Genomic DNA, 16,988 nt, shown 5'->3' with positions numbered 1-16,988 from the left:
GCAGAAGGGATTTACTTTGTCTCATATGAGACTTTGGACTTGGACTTTTGAGTTAATGCTGGAATGAGTTATGGGGGACTGTTGGGAAGGCATGATTGGTTTTGAAATGTAAAAAGGACATGAAATTAGGGAGGGACCGGGGTGGAATGATATGGTTTGGCTCTTGTCCCCACCCAAATCTCATTGTGAATTGTAATCCCCAGGTGTTGGAGGAGATGATTGAATCATGGAGGCAGAAAACCCCCTTGCTATTTTTGTGATAGTGAGTTCTCACGAGATCTGGTTGTTTCAAAGTGTGTGGCACCTTGGCTGGGCTTGGTGGCTCATGCCTGTAATCCCAGCACTTTGGGAGGCCAAAGTGGGTGAATCATCTGAGACCAGGAGTTCAAGACCAGCCTGGCCAACATGGTGAAACCCCATCTCTATTAAAAATATAAAAATTAGCCGGGTGTGGTGGTGCATGCCTGTAATCCCAACTACTTGAGAGGCTGAGGCAGGAGAATTGCTTGAGCCCAGGTGGCAGAGGTTGCAGTGAGCCGAGATCACGCCACTGCACTCCAGCCTGGGCAATGAGAAGGAGACTCCATCTCAAAAAGCAAACAAACAAACAAAAGTGCGTGGCACCTCCTCCTTCACACTCTCCGTCTCCCGCTCCACCATGGTTAAGATATGCTTGCTTTCCTTTCGCCTTCAACCATGACTGTAAGGTTCTCGAAGCCTTTCAGCCATGTTTCCTGTTAGGCCTACAGAACTGTGAGTTAATCAAACCTCTTTTCTTCATAAACTACCCAGTCTTAGGTAGTTCTTTTTAACAGTATAAAACGAACTAATACAAGTGGTAAGTCTTTATTAGCTAGAATCTTAGAAATCTCAGTATTAGAAAGGACCTTACGGATTATAACAAAATTAGCCATTCTATGCTAGAACTCTACATTGTGGTATCTAGCACATACATCTAAAATCTCATTAGCTGTCTGACTCTTCCTTTTATTGTCTCCCTGTAGCTTCCACTCACTGACTCTACACTTCTTTACTCGTGGTAAAAACCTAGTAATTTCTCTCACAAGTCAATATTCCAAATGCCTAAAGACAATGATCAAGTCCGTAAGTCCTAAATATTCCAGGTTCCTTTTTCTGTTTGTGTTATGACATAGGTGTCCAATCCCTTTTAACATCTGGTTATTATTTTTATATATGATTCTTAACAGCGTCTCACTCAACACTGGATACAGAACTTCAAATACGGCTGTACTGCCTCTTTTGACAATAGTCAGGGCAGTACCTGTAATGAGTAAAGGCAGAAGAATTTGTCTAGCAAAGGTACCGATTTCTTAGGATATTTTAATGAGCTTTTTGCTCCGCCACGCTGAGGCAAATAAAACTCATCAAACTAATGAGTTGAAAATGAGTACGAACAATAGTTTCAAAGAAAATGTAATAAATGAAATTAATTTTCTGAGAATTGTCTTTAGAAAATGTCACATTCAAAATCACAAACTTACATAATAAATCCAAGAAAGGCTTTTATCTTCTAAGACATAAATTTTTTTTGTTTTTGAGATAAGGTCTTTCTCTGTTATTAAGCTGGAGTGCAGTGGCAGCTCATGGCTCACTGCAGCTTCGACCTCCTGGGCTCAAGTGATCCTCCAGCCTCAGCCTTCCTAGTAGCTGGGACTCCAGGTAAGTGCCACTGTGCCCATTTAATTTTTGTGTTTTTTTGTAGAGACAGGGCTTTACCATGTTACCCAGGGTGGTCTGGAACTCCTGGGCTCAAATGATCCACCTGCGTCAGTCTCCCTAAGTGCTGGGATTACAGACGTGAGCCGCCATGCCCAGCAAGGTATAAATTTTAATTAAATATTTAAATGATATACTCAGGGCAGTATTCCAAAAAATGGTAATTCCTCAGGCCACAGAAGTAAAATGGTTAGTTCTTTTGAAAGATATATTACTAGCAAGATCTTCATTTTATAAAACAAGTTAAGCACATCTGAAAGCCAGGGGAAGTTTTACTTTTTCACTTCTCTTGTTAGTATATCTTTATGTAACTTTTGTAATTTTAAAATTTCAAAGAGCAAAGTTACTTGTTTGAGCTCAGTTTATCAGCTGTAAAAGACACAGGCAAAGTACTCTAGAAGGTTTCTATGAAGCTATATGGTCTCTGTTACTACTGAGAATTTCAGTATAAAAATAAAGCCAAGACTATTCACAGAAAGAAAAGTATAAGTAGATAATTCAATTTCTAACTAGCAAATTAACAGCATTACAAAATAGCAAGTTTGAAGAGAAACATTTTAAACATGAAAACAATTCCCAGACAGATTTGGAAAAAGTACATAATTTTAAAAGAACACAATTTGGTATAAAATTTTTGTCTTTCTTGCTTTGTAAACTATAAACAAACCTTCACAAGCAACAAAATAATTTCTGCACTAAATAAGAGGGTACACTGTGCAAAAACTCCGAATTTTAATACCTTTTTTAGTCTCCATAAACTTTTCATAATTATCTGGAAAATCATCTTCTGGCTTAGATTTTTCCACTGGTGCCACAACTGCTTTTCCTTCCTCTTCTTCATCTTCATTAAACCACATTTCTTCATCCTCTTCCAAGGCTTTTGCATCTCTGCGAAATCTGTTACTACGCAATATAGATGGTACACTGTAAGAAATATATCACAAATATTGAGTAATGATTTAAAGTTCATGATCAGATTGAATTAAAGGAAAAATATGTATAACCAAGATGAACTGAAGTAATTTTAACTGACTATAATTTATATCAAAATAATCTCTGTAATGATAGAAGATGTAGCCAGAGAACATTCCAAAATATTTTAGGATGTTGTAAATTAAACTAAATATTCTTCGTAAGTTACAACATGGAGTAGTAATTCAACATATAAATGATATGGGGTAGGGGGGACGCCTTACCCTCCTATTCAACTCTATGCTATCCAGTGATGGAAAGAAAATTCCTCAGTAAATTTCACATGGAAAATCTGAACTACAAACAATTTTGGACACAGTTTTGTAGGCTATAAAAGCAGTATACTTAAACAATACCTGTTCAGTTTCTGATTTTGTCTGTCTTTTTCTTGCTCATATTTAGTCTTCAATCCTTTGAATGTCTGAACATATTCAATCGATTCAAGTGCTTTATAAAAGTTTTCAACTATATGGGCAGTAAGAGACTTGATATCTTCCTGTATAAGCACAAAATTTACATTTAAAATATAATACAATGCTTGTTAGAAGAAAAACTTTAAAATTTTGTTTTGTAGTTCTAAAGCTGATCAAAAAAGGTTTTTCAAAATCACCTTCCAAAATGTAATGTCCTGGTTTCTTTACACATGAGTCAGGACTGCACAGAAAACTTGAAAAAAAAGGAGAAGCAATTTACTGGAGCCCTTTTATAGGACTATAAAGAACATTCGAAAAGTAAATAGATTTATTTTACACCTTCTATTTTTTGTATTTATATATATATAGCAGTTTACAATTTAAAAAGCACTTTTACATACAATTTCATTTCATCTTCACAACAATTCTATGAGATAGGTTTTATTATTCCCATTTTAGAGAAAAACCAAAATTGAGGCTCTAAGAGAGGCTGGATGGTTTGATCCAGAGCACACGGCTGGTTAGAGGGCAGATGTTAAAATTACATTTTCAAAATACTCATGGTGATGGATACCCCAAATACTCGGACTTGATCATTACACATTCTATGCATGTAAAAATAAATACATGTACCAAATACATCTGTACAATATTATGTATTAATAAAAGAAAAACATATTTTTCAACGAACAGGTCTTATTTAATGACTTCCTGTTTAACTGCTATCAAAATGGGATATGGTTGTGGTGGTTTTCTTTCTGGTACATTTGTTAAGTTTTCAAATGAGCCTAACTCTGCCACATACATTATATAGGAGCTGGCAAAGGCTTGATGACAAAGAGATCTCTCTCAAGCCTTTCCCACATCAGAGGCTGGCTTTCACACATAGAAGAAGAAAAAACAACAGAGGACACGTGTTACCTAAGTAATAAGAAGCAAAGATTTCTCTGACTATATTATACACACAGATCTGATAAACTATCTGGAACTCTACTTGTCTATTCCTATAGTCTTCCAATAGTATAATATCTGTGAAATAAACTAACTGATAGTAATAACTTCTAAATTCTAAACCATCACTGCAAATGCATGCATGCCCAGTAGGCTTATTTTAAAAAAAAAATTAAAGTTGTGATTGAGCACTTTACAGATAACACTACATAGTAAGAAACACACAGGTCATTTCTTGAAAAGATACACCATAATTTGGTTGCATTATGGATTTTAAGTCTTAAAACTAGTTCTCCTGTACTTCTCAATTGAAAAAAAATATGCAAATCAGAAATTAGAAACCTAGGTAATGGCTCTATGTTATATGTGAAACGAAAAAATACATTAAGTTTTGGGGCACAAGGTACACAAATCGACCACTCAAACTTATTTTCAGAAAAACAATTCCATCATGGGCATAGGGACACGGTTGTAAACTCTACCATTTGCTTTATCTGTATCTCACCAAAATTTTAAAGGAGAATAATATAAAGTAAATAAAATATAAAGCTTTGATTTATTGCAGCAGTACAATGGGAACTAGTGAGCTAGTTAACCATGTTCCTTCTTTTACCAGGTTAAAGACTTCTACCCTCTTCATCCTTTTAAAAATCATATACTTGGCAATTGACCACTTTTAGAAAAACAATCCAGTCAGCCAAATAATCTTCATATGAGAATAGCATGTTATCAGCAGAAATCTGATTTGTAAGAAATAAAACTAGATAATGAATTTCTAGCTTGGACTTTCGTTTTTCAAATTATTTCCAGCCAGGTGCAGTGGCTCACACCTGTAATCCAACACTTTGGGAGGCTGAGGTGGGAGAATTGGTTGAGCCTAGGCGTTTGAGACCAGCCTGGGCAACAAAGGGAGACCCCATACCTAAAAAAAAATTACCATTAGCCAGGCACTTTAGTGCATGCCTGTAGTTCCAATTACTCAGGAGGCTGACGTGGGAGGATCTGCTTGAGTCCAGGAGGTCGAGGCTGCAGTGAACTGTGATTACATTATTGCACTCCAGCTTGGGCAACAGCATGAGACCTTGTCTCAAACAAAACAAAACAAAAAATAAAACCCAAATTCTTTCCAACTATGTGGCCATTTCCTCAGTGGAATGATTTCGGTGTAAGTACAGGTGAAGTAAATTTGTTGTACTGGTTCTACAGTTACCTGTTGCATTCCTGTTATTCACATAGATTGCCCTCCAGATTGTTTATGACAAATCTTCTGTTGCCTAAAACTAAGCTGGGACAAAGCTTCAAGTTCTGACTGGTCCTGATTGTGCTACTATCCAAAAGGATGTTCTTGAATAGGTCACTTAATAACTTTGGGTGTCTTAATTTCCTGATCTATAAAATATGGTAATTGGAGTAGTCCATCTAACTTCCTGATCTCTTTAACTTAAAATTCTAGGATTCCATCCTACCTTTTATGCATGTTGTATTAATGCCTACCAAATGAATTTTTTTTTTTTTTTGAGACAAGAGTCTTGCTCTGTCACCCAGGCTGGAATGAAGTGATGCAATCTTGGCTCACTGCAACCCCACCTCCTGGATGCAAGTGGTTCTTGTGCCTCAGCTTCCCAAGTGGCTGAGACTACAGGCGTGTGCCATCACACTCAGCTAATTTCTGTATTTTTAGTAGAGATGGGGTTTCATCATGTTGGCCAGGCTGGTCACGAACTCCTGACCTTAAGTGATCAGCCCGCCCAGGTCTCCCAAAGTGCTGGGATTACAGACGTAAGCCACCACGCCCAACCCCAAGTGAATTATTTTTCCATCTTTCTATTCTTTTTAAATCACTACCTCTACAATAAAAATATCACCTTTTCCTAAAAGATCACGTGAATAAGGCATGATTGACTGAAATGTCCACATACACCAAATGAGATCATGAAACATTTGGCCAATAAAAATGGAACTGAGAAAATCAAGTAAATATGGGCTGAAAGACTATGCTGAATTTCACTTTTATATTTCACAATTAAAAATATTAGCGTTAAAAAATATCAGTGTCAAAAGTAAAAACCACTAAACTATAACCATGTGGCAAATAAGAATTAAAAAGCTACTGATTTTTAAAATTTCTGTTTATTAGAATAGATTCTAAGACACATGGAATATATAATTTCAGGGGTGAAAAGGGAATGAAGTCACTTTGCTTACATGTAATTCTTTTACATAAAAAATTATTTACATATAATTACATATAATAACAGTTGTTTTATATAAACTTACCACTCTTATAAATTCAAACAACTCAATAACAGCTGAATTCAACAGATTGTACCGAGTTCCATTATCCAGAAGTGCATTTATAACTGGCTCAAAAAGATTTCCCTTCGTGATGTAACGATTATAAAATTCATCTTTAAGTCCAATTATCCGCCTCATAAAGCGAAGGGCACCTAATTAAAAATAATATAGGGAATAAGTTAATGATCTTACTAAAATCAATTATTATACAGGTGTTTTTCCACCATAAAGCAATGTATATGCTCTTCTAAAATGAAAAGTAAAACTGTGTATAAAGTAAAAAGTAAACTCCTCTAAAATGAAAAGTAAAACTGTCTGGTAAAACTGGACTTTGAGGAAAATAGAGCTGCAGAGGACCGCTCAAAACCTGTACAACTTTGTAGCCAGAACTAACAACAACAACAACAACAACAAAACAGTAATTGGAATCTAGGAGATAAACTACCCAGGCAGGTAGCTCTATGACAGAGATTTAAAAATATGCAAAATCCATAGACTGCAAATGCTAGCAGTATTTACAGCAGTGCTGGTGGATGCTGAGACAACGCAGTGAAGGCAGCTCAGAATCAGTGGGGGCACTGTCATTAAGGTGGGCACAGGAGTGGGCAACCCACCATGAGCTAAGATTGCCTTGCCTCTCTGAGGGAGGGAGCTTTAGAGGCAAAAGCTTGTTTTCAGTTTTCTGAAAACACAGCTAAAGTGTGGGCAGCAAGCCACCCAGGTGCCGAGGCAAGAGACTGAGGGCACGAGCTGTTCTAGTATAATAAAATATATAAAATAAGAATAGTTATACTAGATATAGATCTTAGATATGATTATATATGAATATCATTAATCATTAGTTTGCAGTAATTATTCTTTATTCCAATATTATAATAATCCTCGCTCTACAATCATAACCTAGGAAAAACCAGGCCATGCAGAGATAGGAGCTGAATGTACATACTGAGAAGTGACCAAAAGACCGGACAGGGCCACCAGAGGGCTCCTTGGTCTAGCGGTAACGCCAGCGTCTGGGAAGATGCCCGTTGCCAAGCAGACCATGGTCTAGCGGTAGCGTTAGTGTCAAGGAAAAACACCTGCTACTTAGCAGACCGGGAAAGGGAGTCACCCTTTCCCTGGGGGAGTTTAGAGAAGACTACTCCTCCACCTCTTGTGAAGGGCCTGACATTAGTCAGGCCCACCTGCAGTTATCCAGAGGCCTAATCGTTTCCCTGTGATGCTGTGCTTCAGGGGTCATGCTCCTAGACCACCTTTATGTTCCATCCTGTACACCTGGCTCTGCCTTCTAGAAAGCAGTAGCAAATTAGTGAAAGTACTAAAAGTCTATGATAAGCAGAAATAATGGTGTAAGCTATCTCTCTCTCTTTCTCCTCTCTCTGCCTCGGCTGCCAGGCAGGGAGGAGCCCCCTGTCCAGTGGACACGTGACCCATGTGGCCTTACCTATCAATGGAGATGGTTCACACTCCTTATTCTGCCCCTTTGTCTTGTATCCAATAAATATCAGCGCAGCCTGGCATTCGGGGCCACTACCGGTCTCCGCGTCTTGGTGGTAGTGGTCCCCTGGGCCCAGCTGTCTTTTCTTTTATCTCTTTGTCTTGTGTCTTTATTTCTACAATCTCTCATCTCTGCACTCGGGGAGAAAAACCCACCAACCCTGTGGGGCTGGTCCCTACACTAAAGAGGCTCCTGATGCCAGATGCCAATCACATAAAGGAGATCTAAAGGTTTTTTACTTCTCTGATGAAGACTATTTCCACTCACACTATTCTACTTCTCCTTGCCTTGAAAAAAACATTTGTGCTGAGGAAGGCAGATCACGAGATCAGGAGATCGAGACAAGCCTGGCCAACATGGTGAAACCCCGTCTTTACTAAAATACAAAAAATTAGCCAGGTGTGCTGGCAGGCGCCTGTAGTCCCAGCTACTCGGGAGGCTGCGGCAAGAGAATCACTTGAACCCTGGAGGTGGAGGTTGCAGTGAGCTGAGATCGTGCCACTGCACCCCAGCATGGGTGACAGAGTGAGACTATGTCTCAAAAAACAAACAATTTGTGAACCAATCCTATCTTCGTATTATAATTACATCATTCTCTTATGTACCAATTGCTTACAAGCTATTTTACCTGGCTAAATATGCACTGTGGCAGATCAGATTGTATTTGTTAAAAGTAAAACAGAGTAATGAATAAGAAGTACAACTTGACTTCACATTTTAGGACACTGAAAAGAAATCTCCTTTTTAACTCGTGACTAGCTAAATAAAGCTTACTAAATTTAGCAATATTACTGCTAAAAATCTTATGGAACAGGAAGGACTATAATTTCAATCCTTTATTTTTATATGTTGATCATTTAACTTGTATCCTTTCCCCTAAGTAGTTTATTCTACAGATACCACTAGTCAAATCTTCAAAACACAAGGCTTCTGATTTTATAAGTCATTTTCTCATTCCAACCCTCTGTTCATAGATGAAACTCATTAAACAAAGAAGTTATGCCTGTCACAAGAGGTTCTAAACATTATCTGAGAATAAAACAGAAATAGGCCACATAAGGTATAAATGTTAACTGTAACACCAAACAAGTATAGGGAGAAGTGTTAGACTTACAATCTTCCCTCTTTTTGTGGCAGGATAAGAAATGGTTTACTTAAGATGCAGAAGACTGAAGCACTGGCAAGTTTGTGAGCAAAGAGGCACAATTCTACACTGCTGGTAAATGAACTGACATGTACACAAAACTACAGTTACAACAGCACTGCTTATAATAGAAATCTTGAAACAATATAAACATTTAAATATTGGAAATTGTGGCTGGGTGCAGCGGTTCACACCTGTAATTTCAGCCCTTTGGGAGGCCGAGGAGGGTGGATCATGAGGTCAGGAGTTTGAGATCAGCCTGGCCAACATGGTGAAACCCCATCTCTACCAAAAATACAAAAAATTAGCCAGGTGTGGTGGCAGGCACTTGTAATCCCAGCTACTTGAAAGGCTGAGGCAGGAGAATCACTTGAACCCGGGAAGCAGAAGCTGCAGTGAGCCGAGACTGCGCCACTGCACTCCAGCCTGGGCAACAGAGCAAGACTCTGTCTCAAAAAAAAAAAAATGGAAATGCATTCAATTGACATGTTCCTATTAAGGGAAGTATTCTGCAGTCATCGAAAAGTACTATTTAACGAGCCAAATAGGAAAATCTGTCTTAAGAACATCAAACATTCCAAAATTAATATAAAAATATAATGTAATTCCAATCAAAATGAACTGGATACAACCAGTTATCATGAAAGAAAAAAATGTCTAAGAACAACCAAGACAAGTATGAAAAACAAAAGTGAAGGGGTCTCAGCAGGTATTAAACCTTACAAGAGACACTATAATGCCTGGCATAATATAATAAACACAGGTTTTTTGTTTGTTTGTTTGTTTCTTGAGACAGAGTCTTGCTCTGTTGCCCAAGCTAGAGTGCAGTGTTGCGATTTCAGCTCACTGCAACCCCCGTCTCCCGGGTTCAAGTGATTCTCCTGCCTCAGCTTCCTGAGTAGCTGGGATTACAGACATACACCACCATGCCTGGCTAATTTTTGTATTTTTAGTAGAGACAGTTATATTGCCCAGGCTGCTCTCGAACTCCTGACCTCAGGTGATCCACCCGCCTTGGCCTCCCAAAGTGCTGGGATTTACAGGCGTGAGCCACTGCGCCTGGCCAACACTGGTACTTTTACATTTGGTGAAATTAAATGACTGTCCAGAAATAAAACAAAAGTATATATATGTTAACTTATTTAACAAAAATGGTATTTCAATTCAGAAGGAAAGAGGAAAGGTATGGTTGCCTTAATAAAGGTGCTGATACTGTTGGCTATATATCTAGGAAACACTCATTTCAAACACTCTCATTTCAAAGTATATGCAAAAACAAATTTCACATGTGTTACATATATAAATGTAAAAAAGGAAATAAAGATATTAGAAGAAAGTGAGAATATTTGCATAATCTTAGGACATAGACTTTCCTAAGCAAAACAAAAAACCCAAAAGTCATAAAAGTAAAAGAAAGACATTTTTGCCATCATAAGGAAATTTTAAAGTTATCTGGAAAACAATACTACAAATAAAGGCAAAGACAAAAGACAATGAAGATGGACATTTTCTCCTCAAAACATGACAAATTGTTAATATCTCTAATATACAAAAAGGTCTAAGAAAAAGATAACTGGCAATTCACAACAGATAAAAATGCAAAGTACACTAATATATGAAAAGATGCTGTCAGGGAAAATGCAAATTAGAATAACAATGAGATACCACATTTTTCAGTATCAGATTGATAACATTTTAAAATTAGTAACACTGAATGCTGGGACAATGTCAAAGTGCTTCAATTTTGGCGGAAGTAATCTGGCAGCTATATGGTAAATTAAAACTTAGAGATACATTAAAAAGTATAAAACAGATAAATATTTTGTCTTACCAATCCCATTATTGAGAATCTATCCTATAGAAAGAAATAAATCAGTACTTAAAAGATTTATGTACTAGACTATTTACCACAGTGAGATGTGGAGTGGCAAAAAAGCAAAAACAATCCTGTAATTTATCCACTGGAGAATGGCAGAAGAATCTGTGGAAGAGCCATACTATAAAATCTTACTCAGCTATCTCCAGGAATAAAATTAGTCTATACAATATTGATTAATCTAGAGTAGTATTAGCAGGCTGAGAAATGTGTTGGTATGATACTGTTCTGTAAATATAAAAAACACAAAAAAATCCTCTATACATGTGTGAATATGTTTATTACATAAATTGGTACAGGTATGAAAAAAAGAAATAATGCAGACAGTTAACACTGGCTATTTTAAGTCCATAAAAATAAAGATTAGGGAGATTAACATTTTCTCTATACATTAAATTAAATGTCTATATTTAAAATATAATTTTTATGGTCAGAATAAAACCACAAAGTACTTTTCATTTGGAGGGAGGATGTTTCTTTCTCTGCTTGCAGGTGAAATTATGAAGGTGAAAGTTTATAGTCTGCTAAAAATCAACATTGATGCAAATATCAGGATAATTATAAGGAGTGACTACTAAATGACAGTTTGATGAAGTAGATGTAAAAAAACAACAGAACTGGTTCTGTTAGTAAAATGCTGTCACTGCACATGGTAATGTATCACAACAAAAGTTAGGCTCATTAAACCTAAATGTGAGCAATATGTGGGTGGGAAAATCACTACAACCTAGTCCTCTTGACCTTTAAATAAGAACAAAAGAATAGGACTTCTCACAATCATCTCATTCATAGAATATACACTGCTAATAAATAACTTCAAATGGGTAACTTCAGCTTTATCTCTATTAAAAATGTTGCTCCTTAAAACATTTTATACTTACACAAGGCCAGAAAAGTGTGCTTTGAATTCATCAAGACCAAGACTCTTCTTAGCAAGTCCTTGTTCATAATATAGTTTTTTATGTGATATGTGTGATGTTCCACACAAAATGTGAGTAACTCTAAAATTAAGGCAAGTAGCTGTGCTGTTTGATAATTATCTACAAAAGAAAGTAATCTCATGAAAATAAATATTGAATATATCTAAATAAAGAATAAATAAAGCTTACATCCTATATTTTATAACAAAATCTAAACTATATTTCCTCCTCTTTTTTTTTTTTTTTGAGACAAAGTCTCACTCCGTCACCCAGTTTGGAGTGTGGTGGTGTGATCATGGCACATTGCAGCTTCCACCTCCCAGGCTCAACTGATCCTCCCACCTCAGCTGCCAGAGTAGCTGGAACTACAGATGTATGCCACCATGCTAGCTATTTTTTTTTTTCAAGTTTTTGTAGAGATGGGGCCTCACTGTGTTGTCTGGACTGGTCTCAAACTCCTGGGCTCAAGCGATGCTCTCACCTGAGCCTCCCAAAGTGCTGGGATTACAAGTGTAAGCCCCTGCACCTGGCCTATTTCCTCCATTTTCGTATCCATTAAAAAGGCTGTAGATTTTTACTTTTTCATTAGGCAGACTCTCCAGAAGCATATTATCAGTTTTACCTACTAGATAACTAGACTTATATTTGCATAAAATATGAAATACAGAAAGAAAGGCAATAAAAATATATGAACATGATAATAATACCTTGATGGCACTGAGGAGTTCTTGGTAATGTTTCTGTAATAAATGCTATATTATTAATATTAATAAATCTATAAAAGGGCCCATTGTTAAAAAATACTTAAAACTTTTTGCCTAAAGTGGCTCAGTGCAAATTTCTCAAGAAAAATTATACGCTTTTAGAAAAGACATTTTAAGAAAAGGATATTTTTGGCTGTTTGAATATCAAGTAAAAAATATTACATCAAGATTCTTTTTTTTTTTTTTGATACGGAGTCTTGCTCTGTCGCCCAGGCTGGAGTGCAGTGGCGCGATCTTGGCTCACAGTAAGCTCCATCTCCTGGGTTCACGACATTCTCCTGCCTTAGCCTCCCGAGTAGATGGGATTACAGGCACCCGCCACCATGCCCAGCTAATTTTTTTGTATTTTTAGTAGAGATGAGGTTTCACCGTGTTAGCCAGGATGGTCTCGATCTCCTGACCTCGTGATCCACCCGCTTCAGCCACCCAAAGTGCTGGCATTACAGGCGTGAGCCACTGCGCCCAGCCTGATTCTTAAACATGATTTAATATAATTTCATATACAACTTTTTTTTTTTTTTTTTTTTGAGACGGAGTCTCACTCTGTAGCCCAGACTGGAGTGCAGTGGTGCGATCTCGGCTCACTGCAAGCTCCGCCTCCCGGGTTCACGCCATTCTCCTGCCTCAGCCCCCCAAGTAGCTGGGACTACAGGCGCCCGCCACAACGCCTGGCTAATTTTTTTTTGTGTGTTTTCAGTAGAGACGGGGTTTCACCGTGTTAGCCAGGATGGTCTCGATCTCCTGACCTCGTGATCCGCCCACCTCGGCCTCCCAAAGTGCTGGGATTACAGGCGTGAGCCACCGCGCCCGGCCTATTTACAACTTTTAAAATATCAACTCACGATGTCCATAGAGAGGGACCTACTGAATAAACTTGCATTTTTTCTTTCCCTGAGGCTTTGGTTGATACATTCATGAAATGATTTTGAACTGCATCCTGAACATCAAATTTTAATTTATGTCAAGGGCTCACATGGACAATCATGCACCACCCATATTATAAGTGCTTTAGACAAAGAAATATTTTCTTGTTGTTTGAGACAGGGTATCACTATGTCACCCAGGCTGGAGGGCACTGGTGCAATTTCGGCTCAATGCAGCCTCAACCTCCCAGACTCAAGTGATCCTGCCACCTCAGCCTCCCTAGTAGCTGGGACCACAGGGATATACCACCATGCCCAGTATATTTTTTGTAGAGACGAGGTCTCACTATGTTGCCCAGGCTGGTGTCTAACTCCTGGGCTCAACCAATCCTCCTGCCTCGGCCTCCCAAAGTGCTGAGATTACAGGTGTGAGCCACCACGCTTGGCTAGACAAGGAAATATTAAGCTGTAAGGAAATTATAAAATCACAGGCTTACGGAATTTTTAAAAAAATGACATCATCTAGTACAATTATTTTATTTGAGATTATATACATAAATATTTTGGGGAACTACAATGCTATTGGAAATAAATTAGCATTCTAATAACAGAATGACCATCCCATATAAATACACAAAATAAAATTCTGATATTTCAAGGACTGTTTCTACTTTAAATGCAAGTAAAGAGTTTCACTTGCTCCAGACCAATTTCTCTAACAGCCAGTACCACAGCCAAAATTTGAACTAGTCCCTCACCATTAAAACCAATTCCTGGCCAGGTGCAGTGGCTCATGCCTGTAATCCCAGCACTTTGGGAGGCCAAGGTGGGTGGATCGCCTGAGGTCAGGAGTTTGAGACCAGTCTGGCCAACATGGTGAAACCCCATCTCTAATAAAAATATAAAAAAATTAGTTGGGCGTGGTGGTGCACACCTGTGATCCCAGCTACTTGGGAGGCTGAGGCGGGAGATTGTTTGAACCCAGAAGGTGGAGGTTGCAGTGAGCCGAAATTGTGCCACTGCACTCTAGCCTGGGTGACAGAGTGAGACTCTGTCTCAAACAAACAAAAAAAGCAATTCTTTCTCAATTCCCAAATTTTATTACAAAATATTTTTTAACCTTGACCCTCAATGCTGTAGGTGGAAATTAAATTAAAAAAAACAAAAACAGGCCGGGTGCGGTGGCTCACGCCTGTAATCCCAGCACTTTGGGAGGCCGAGGCAGGTGGATCACGAGGTCAGGAGATCGAGACCACCCTGGCTAATACGGTGAAACCCCGCCTCTACTAAAAATACAAAAAAATCGGGAGGCTGAGGCAGAAGAATCGCTTGAACTCAGGAGGCGGAGCTTGCAGTGAGCCGAGATTGTGCCACTGCACTCCAGCCTGGGCGACAGAGTGAGACTCCATCTCAAAAAAAATAAAAAAGAAAAACAATGAACTACAGTGTTAAAGAAATGTCTTCATCTTTATAACGGGGACAAGAAATTACTTGTATCTCTAAATAGTCCAATCTCTAAACAGCCTCCTTATTTGAAACTGGCTCCCCTTTGAGATTTGATGAGGCTGGCAGAAAAGGCATGGGACGGTAGATGCACACAGCACATGTCTTTATTAGTATCAAGCCCATACCTAGTATGTCTATTCTAAGTAGAAACAACTGCTTTTAGACTCAGATTCATGAACAATAAGCATAAAGTGGTCATGAAAATTAGTTGCAAAGTAATTGGTTTTAGTTTACTACATTTCAAAAATAAGAACTAAATCCTCAACTTTCAGACAATGCCTTCTCATAACAACATCAGAAAACAAGCTATAAATTTTCAGGGAAAAAACAACAGAATTCCAACTCGTTTTCTATTTTTAATATTGGAGATAGTGGAATTACAAAAGTAAATTTCTTCTTGGATTTTGTTTTTATGCCAAAATATGCTTTTCTTAGCCTTATATAAGTGCATTACACTTAGAGTAGAAAAAAGTTTATAATTTGCATGTATTCATAAAGTATGAATTCATACTTACCGGGACAAATTGTGTTGTTTTTGTTTGATCCAACTATATTATCTAATAAAAAAATTAAAAATTAAAATAAAATACTTCAGTAATAATATCCCAGATTTCCCTAGTACTTTATAATATACAATGCATGTCTTCAATCATAATCTCCTTTTACCCTCAAAATAACCATTAAGACTTGGTTGCTTCAGCAAAATTATAACTATATCTGCAATCTTTTACAAAAGTGGATGCAGATGTGGAATTATTAAAAGACAACATAGCATAAATATTCTGATAAAAAGTAAGATTACAACCAGAGATAAAACTGACATATCTTTTACCTTCTCCTATTCATCATTCAACAATTAGGGTATTTCTCTTCATCTCATTTTTGTTTTACTATTTTTAATTTTTTAAAATAACATTTGCATTTGATCATCCATTATACATCTAATTTTTAAAAACAGAAAATGCAGGAATTTTTAAAACTCCAGAATAATGAATGTGTTTATGCTTTAAATTAAAAAAAAAAACTCAATTAAGTAGGCCATTATAAATAAGTTCCAATTTCTAGGAATACATTCTAGAGCACATCAAGGCACATGTGCACAGGGAAACACAAGAATGTAACTGGAGCATTATTTGTAATAGCAAAAAGCTAGAAACAAATGCACATTAGAGGCAGAATGGCTGAATTACAGCATCCTCATAAGAGAGGATTATGTAGGAGTTAAAAATAAATAAGAACTCTGTTTCAATATGAATTAGATCAATATGAACAGGTATCAATACGAATAGATCTCAAAAATAACACTGGATAAAAAATATGCAGAATAATATGACAGACATTAAATTTATAGCAACTTTGAAAATATGAAAAATAATACCGTATATACACATCATAACAACATAAGTAAATATAGGAGTGATAAACTCCAAATTCAGCATACCTTGAGAGATGGAGGAAGAGGGGGTAGAATGGGAATGGGAATGTGAAGGGGTACATATGAAACTCCAACTATATCTGTAATGTTTTAAAAAAAAATCTGAAAAAAAATATGGCAAGTTAGTTTTGATAAAGCCAACAGGGAGTATATGAGTGTCTGTTACATTATTATCTATATATTTCTGTAAGCTGGAAGTGTTTCATTAAAATGAACATAAAAAATGCATTATTTTCATTTATATAAATGGAACCATTCTGCAAGAAAACCCTCTGCGATGTGCTTTTGTACCCATTCACCTTGATATTTTGGGGAATTATTCAGTTGATACATCAAAATTCAATTATTTTAACTGCTATATAGTATTCCATTATATGAAAAAACATATTTTATTCATTTTCCTACCACAAACAATGCAGCAACATTCTTGTACCTGTCATGCATATGCACAAACATTCCCTAGAGTATATACTCAGAAATGGAACTGATAGTATTACATAGGGTGTGCTCATGTTTCAACTTTATTAGTTTCATAAACATTCTCCTAACTTCCTTTTAAGTGACTCTTCAGGTTAACAAATACTCTCAGATAGTGGCTAATGTTCTATTATGCC

At 37.1% G+C, this 16,988-nt stretch overlaps 1 protein-coding gene and 1 non-coding gene across 18 annotated transcripts in view; one reads left to right on the top strand and one right to left on the bottom strand.

Annotated features, from left to right (window-relative positions):
• Nucleotides 1-16,988, bottom strand: part of PPP4R3B (protein phosphatase 4 regulatory subunit 3B) — a 119,750-nt gene that overhangs the window by 52,186 nt on the left and 50,576 nt on the right. For 4 of the 17 annotated variants that reach the window (XM_034953183.3, XM_055107916.2, XM_034953181.3 and 1 more), the window contains 6 exons: nt 16,381-16,476; nt 15,455-15,496; nt 11,768-11,926; nt 6,351-6,520; nt 3,066-3,205; nt 2,477-2,661 (listed from right to left, as the gene is read on the bottom strand). In XM_034953183.3, the coding sequence (XP_034809074.1) occupies nt 2,477-2,661; nt 3,066-3,205; nt 6,351-6,520; nt 11,768-11,926; nt 15,455-15,496; nt 16,381-16,476 (792 nt within the window). Of the gene's footprint in view, nt 1-2,476; nt 2,662-3,065; nt 3,206-3,318; nt 3,376-6,350; nt 6,521-11,767; nt 11,927-15,454; nt 15,497-16,380; nt 16,477-16,988 lie in introns of those variants that run through there. The other 13 variants (XM_063594936.1, XM_063594937.1, XM_063594943.1 and 10 more) reach the window with 7 other exon arrangements.
• Nucleotides 3,862-4,009, top strand: LOC112438992 (small nucleolar RNA SNORA12). Its single transcript, XR_003027300.1, has one exon. It is a non-coding gene; the product is annotated as a small nucleolar RNA SNORA12 (small nucleolar RNA).

Source organism: Pan paniscus, chromosome 12 (genome assembly GCF_029289425.2).
Source record: "Pan paniscus chromosome 12, NHGRI_mPanPan1-v2.0_pri, whole genome shotgun sequence".
Taxonomy (NCBI): Eukaryota; Metazoa; Chordata; class Mammalia; order Primates; family Hominidae; genus Pan; species Pan paniscus.
This window is presented reverse-complemented; position numbering and strand designations above follow the sequence as displayed.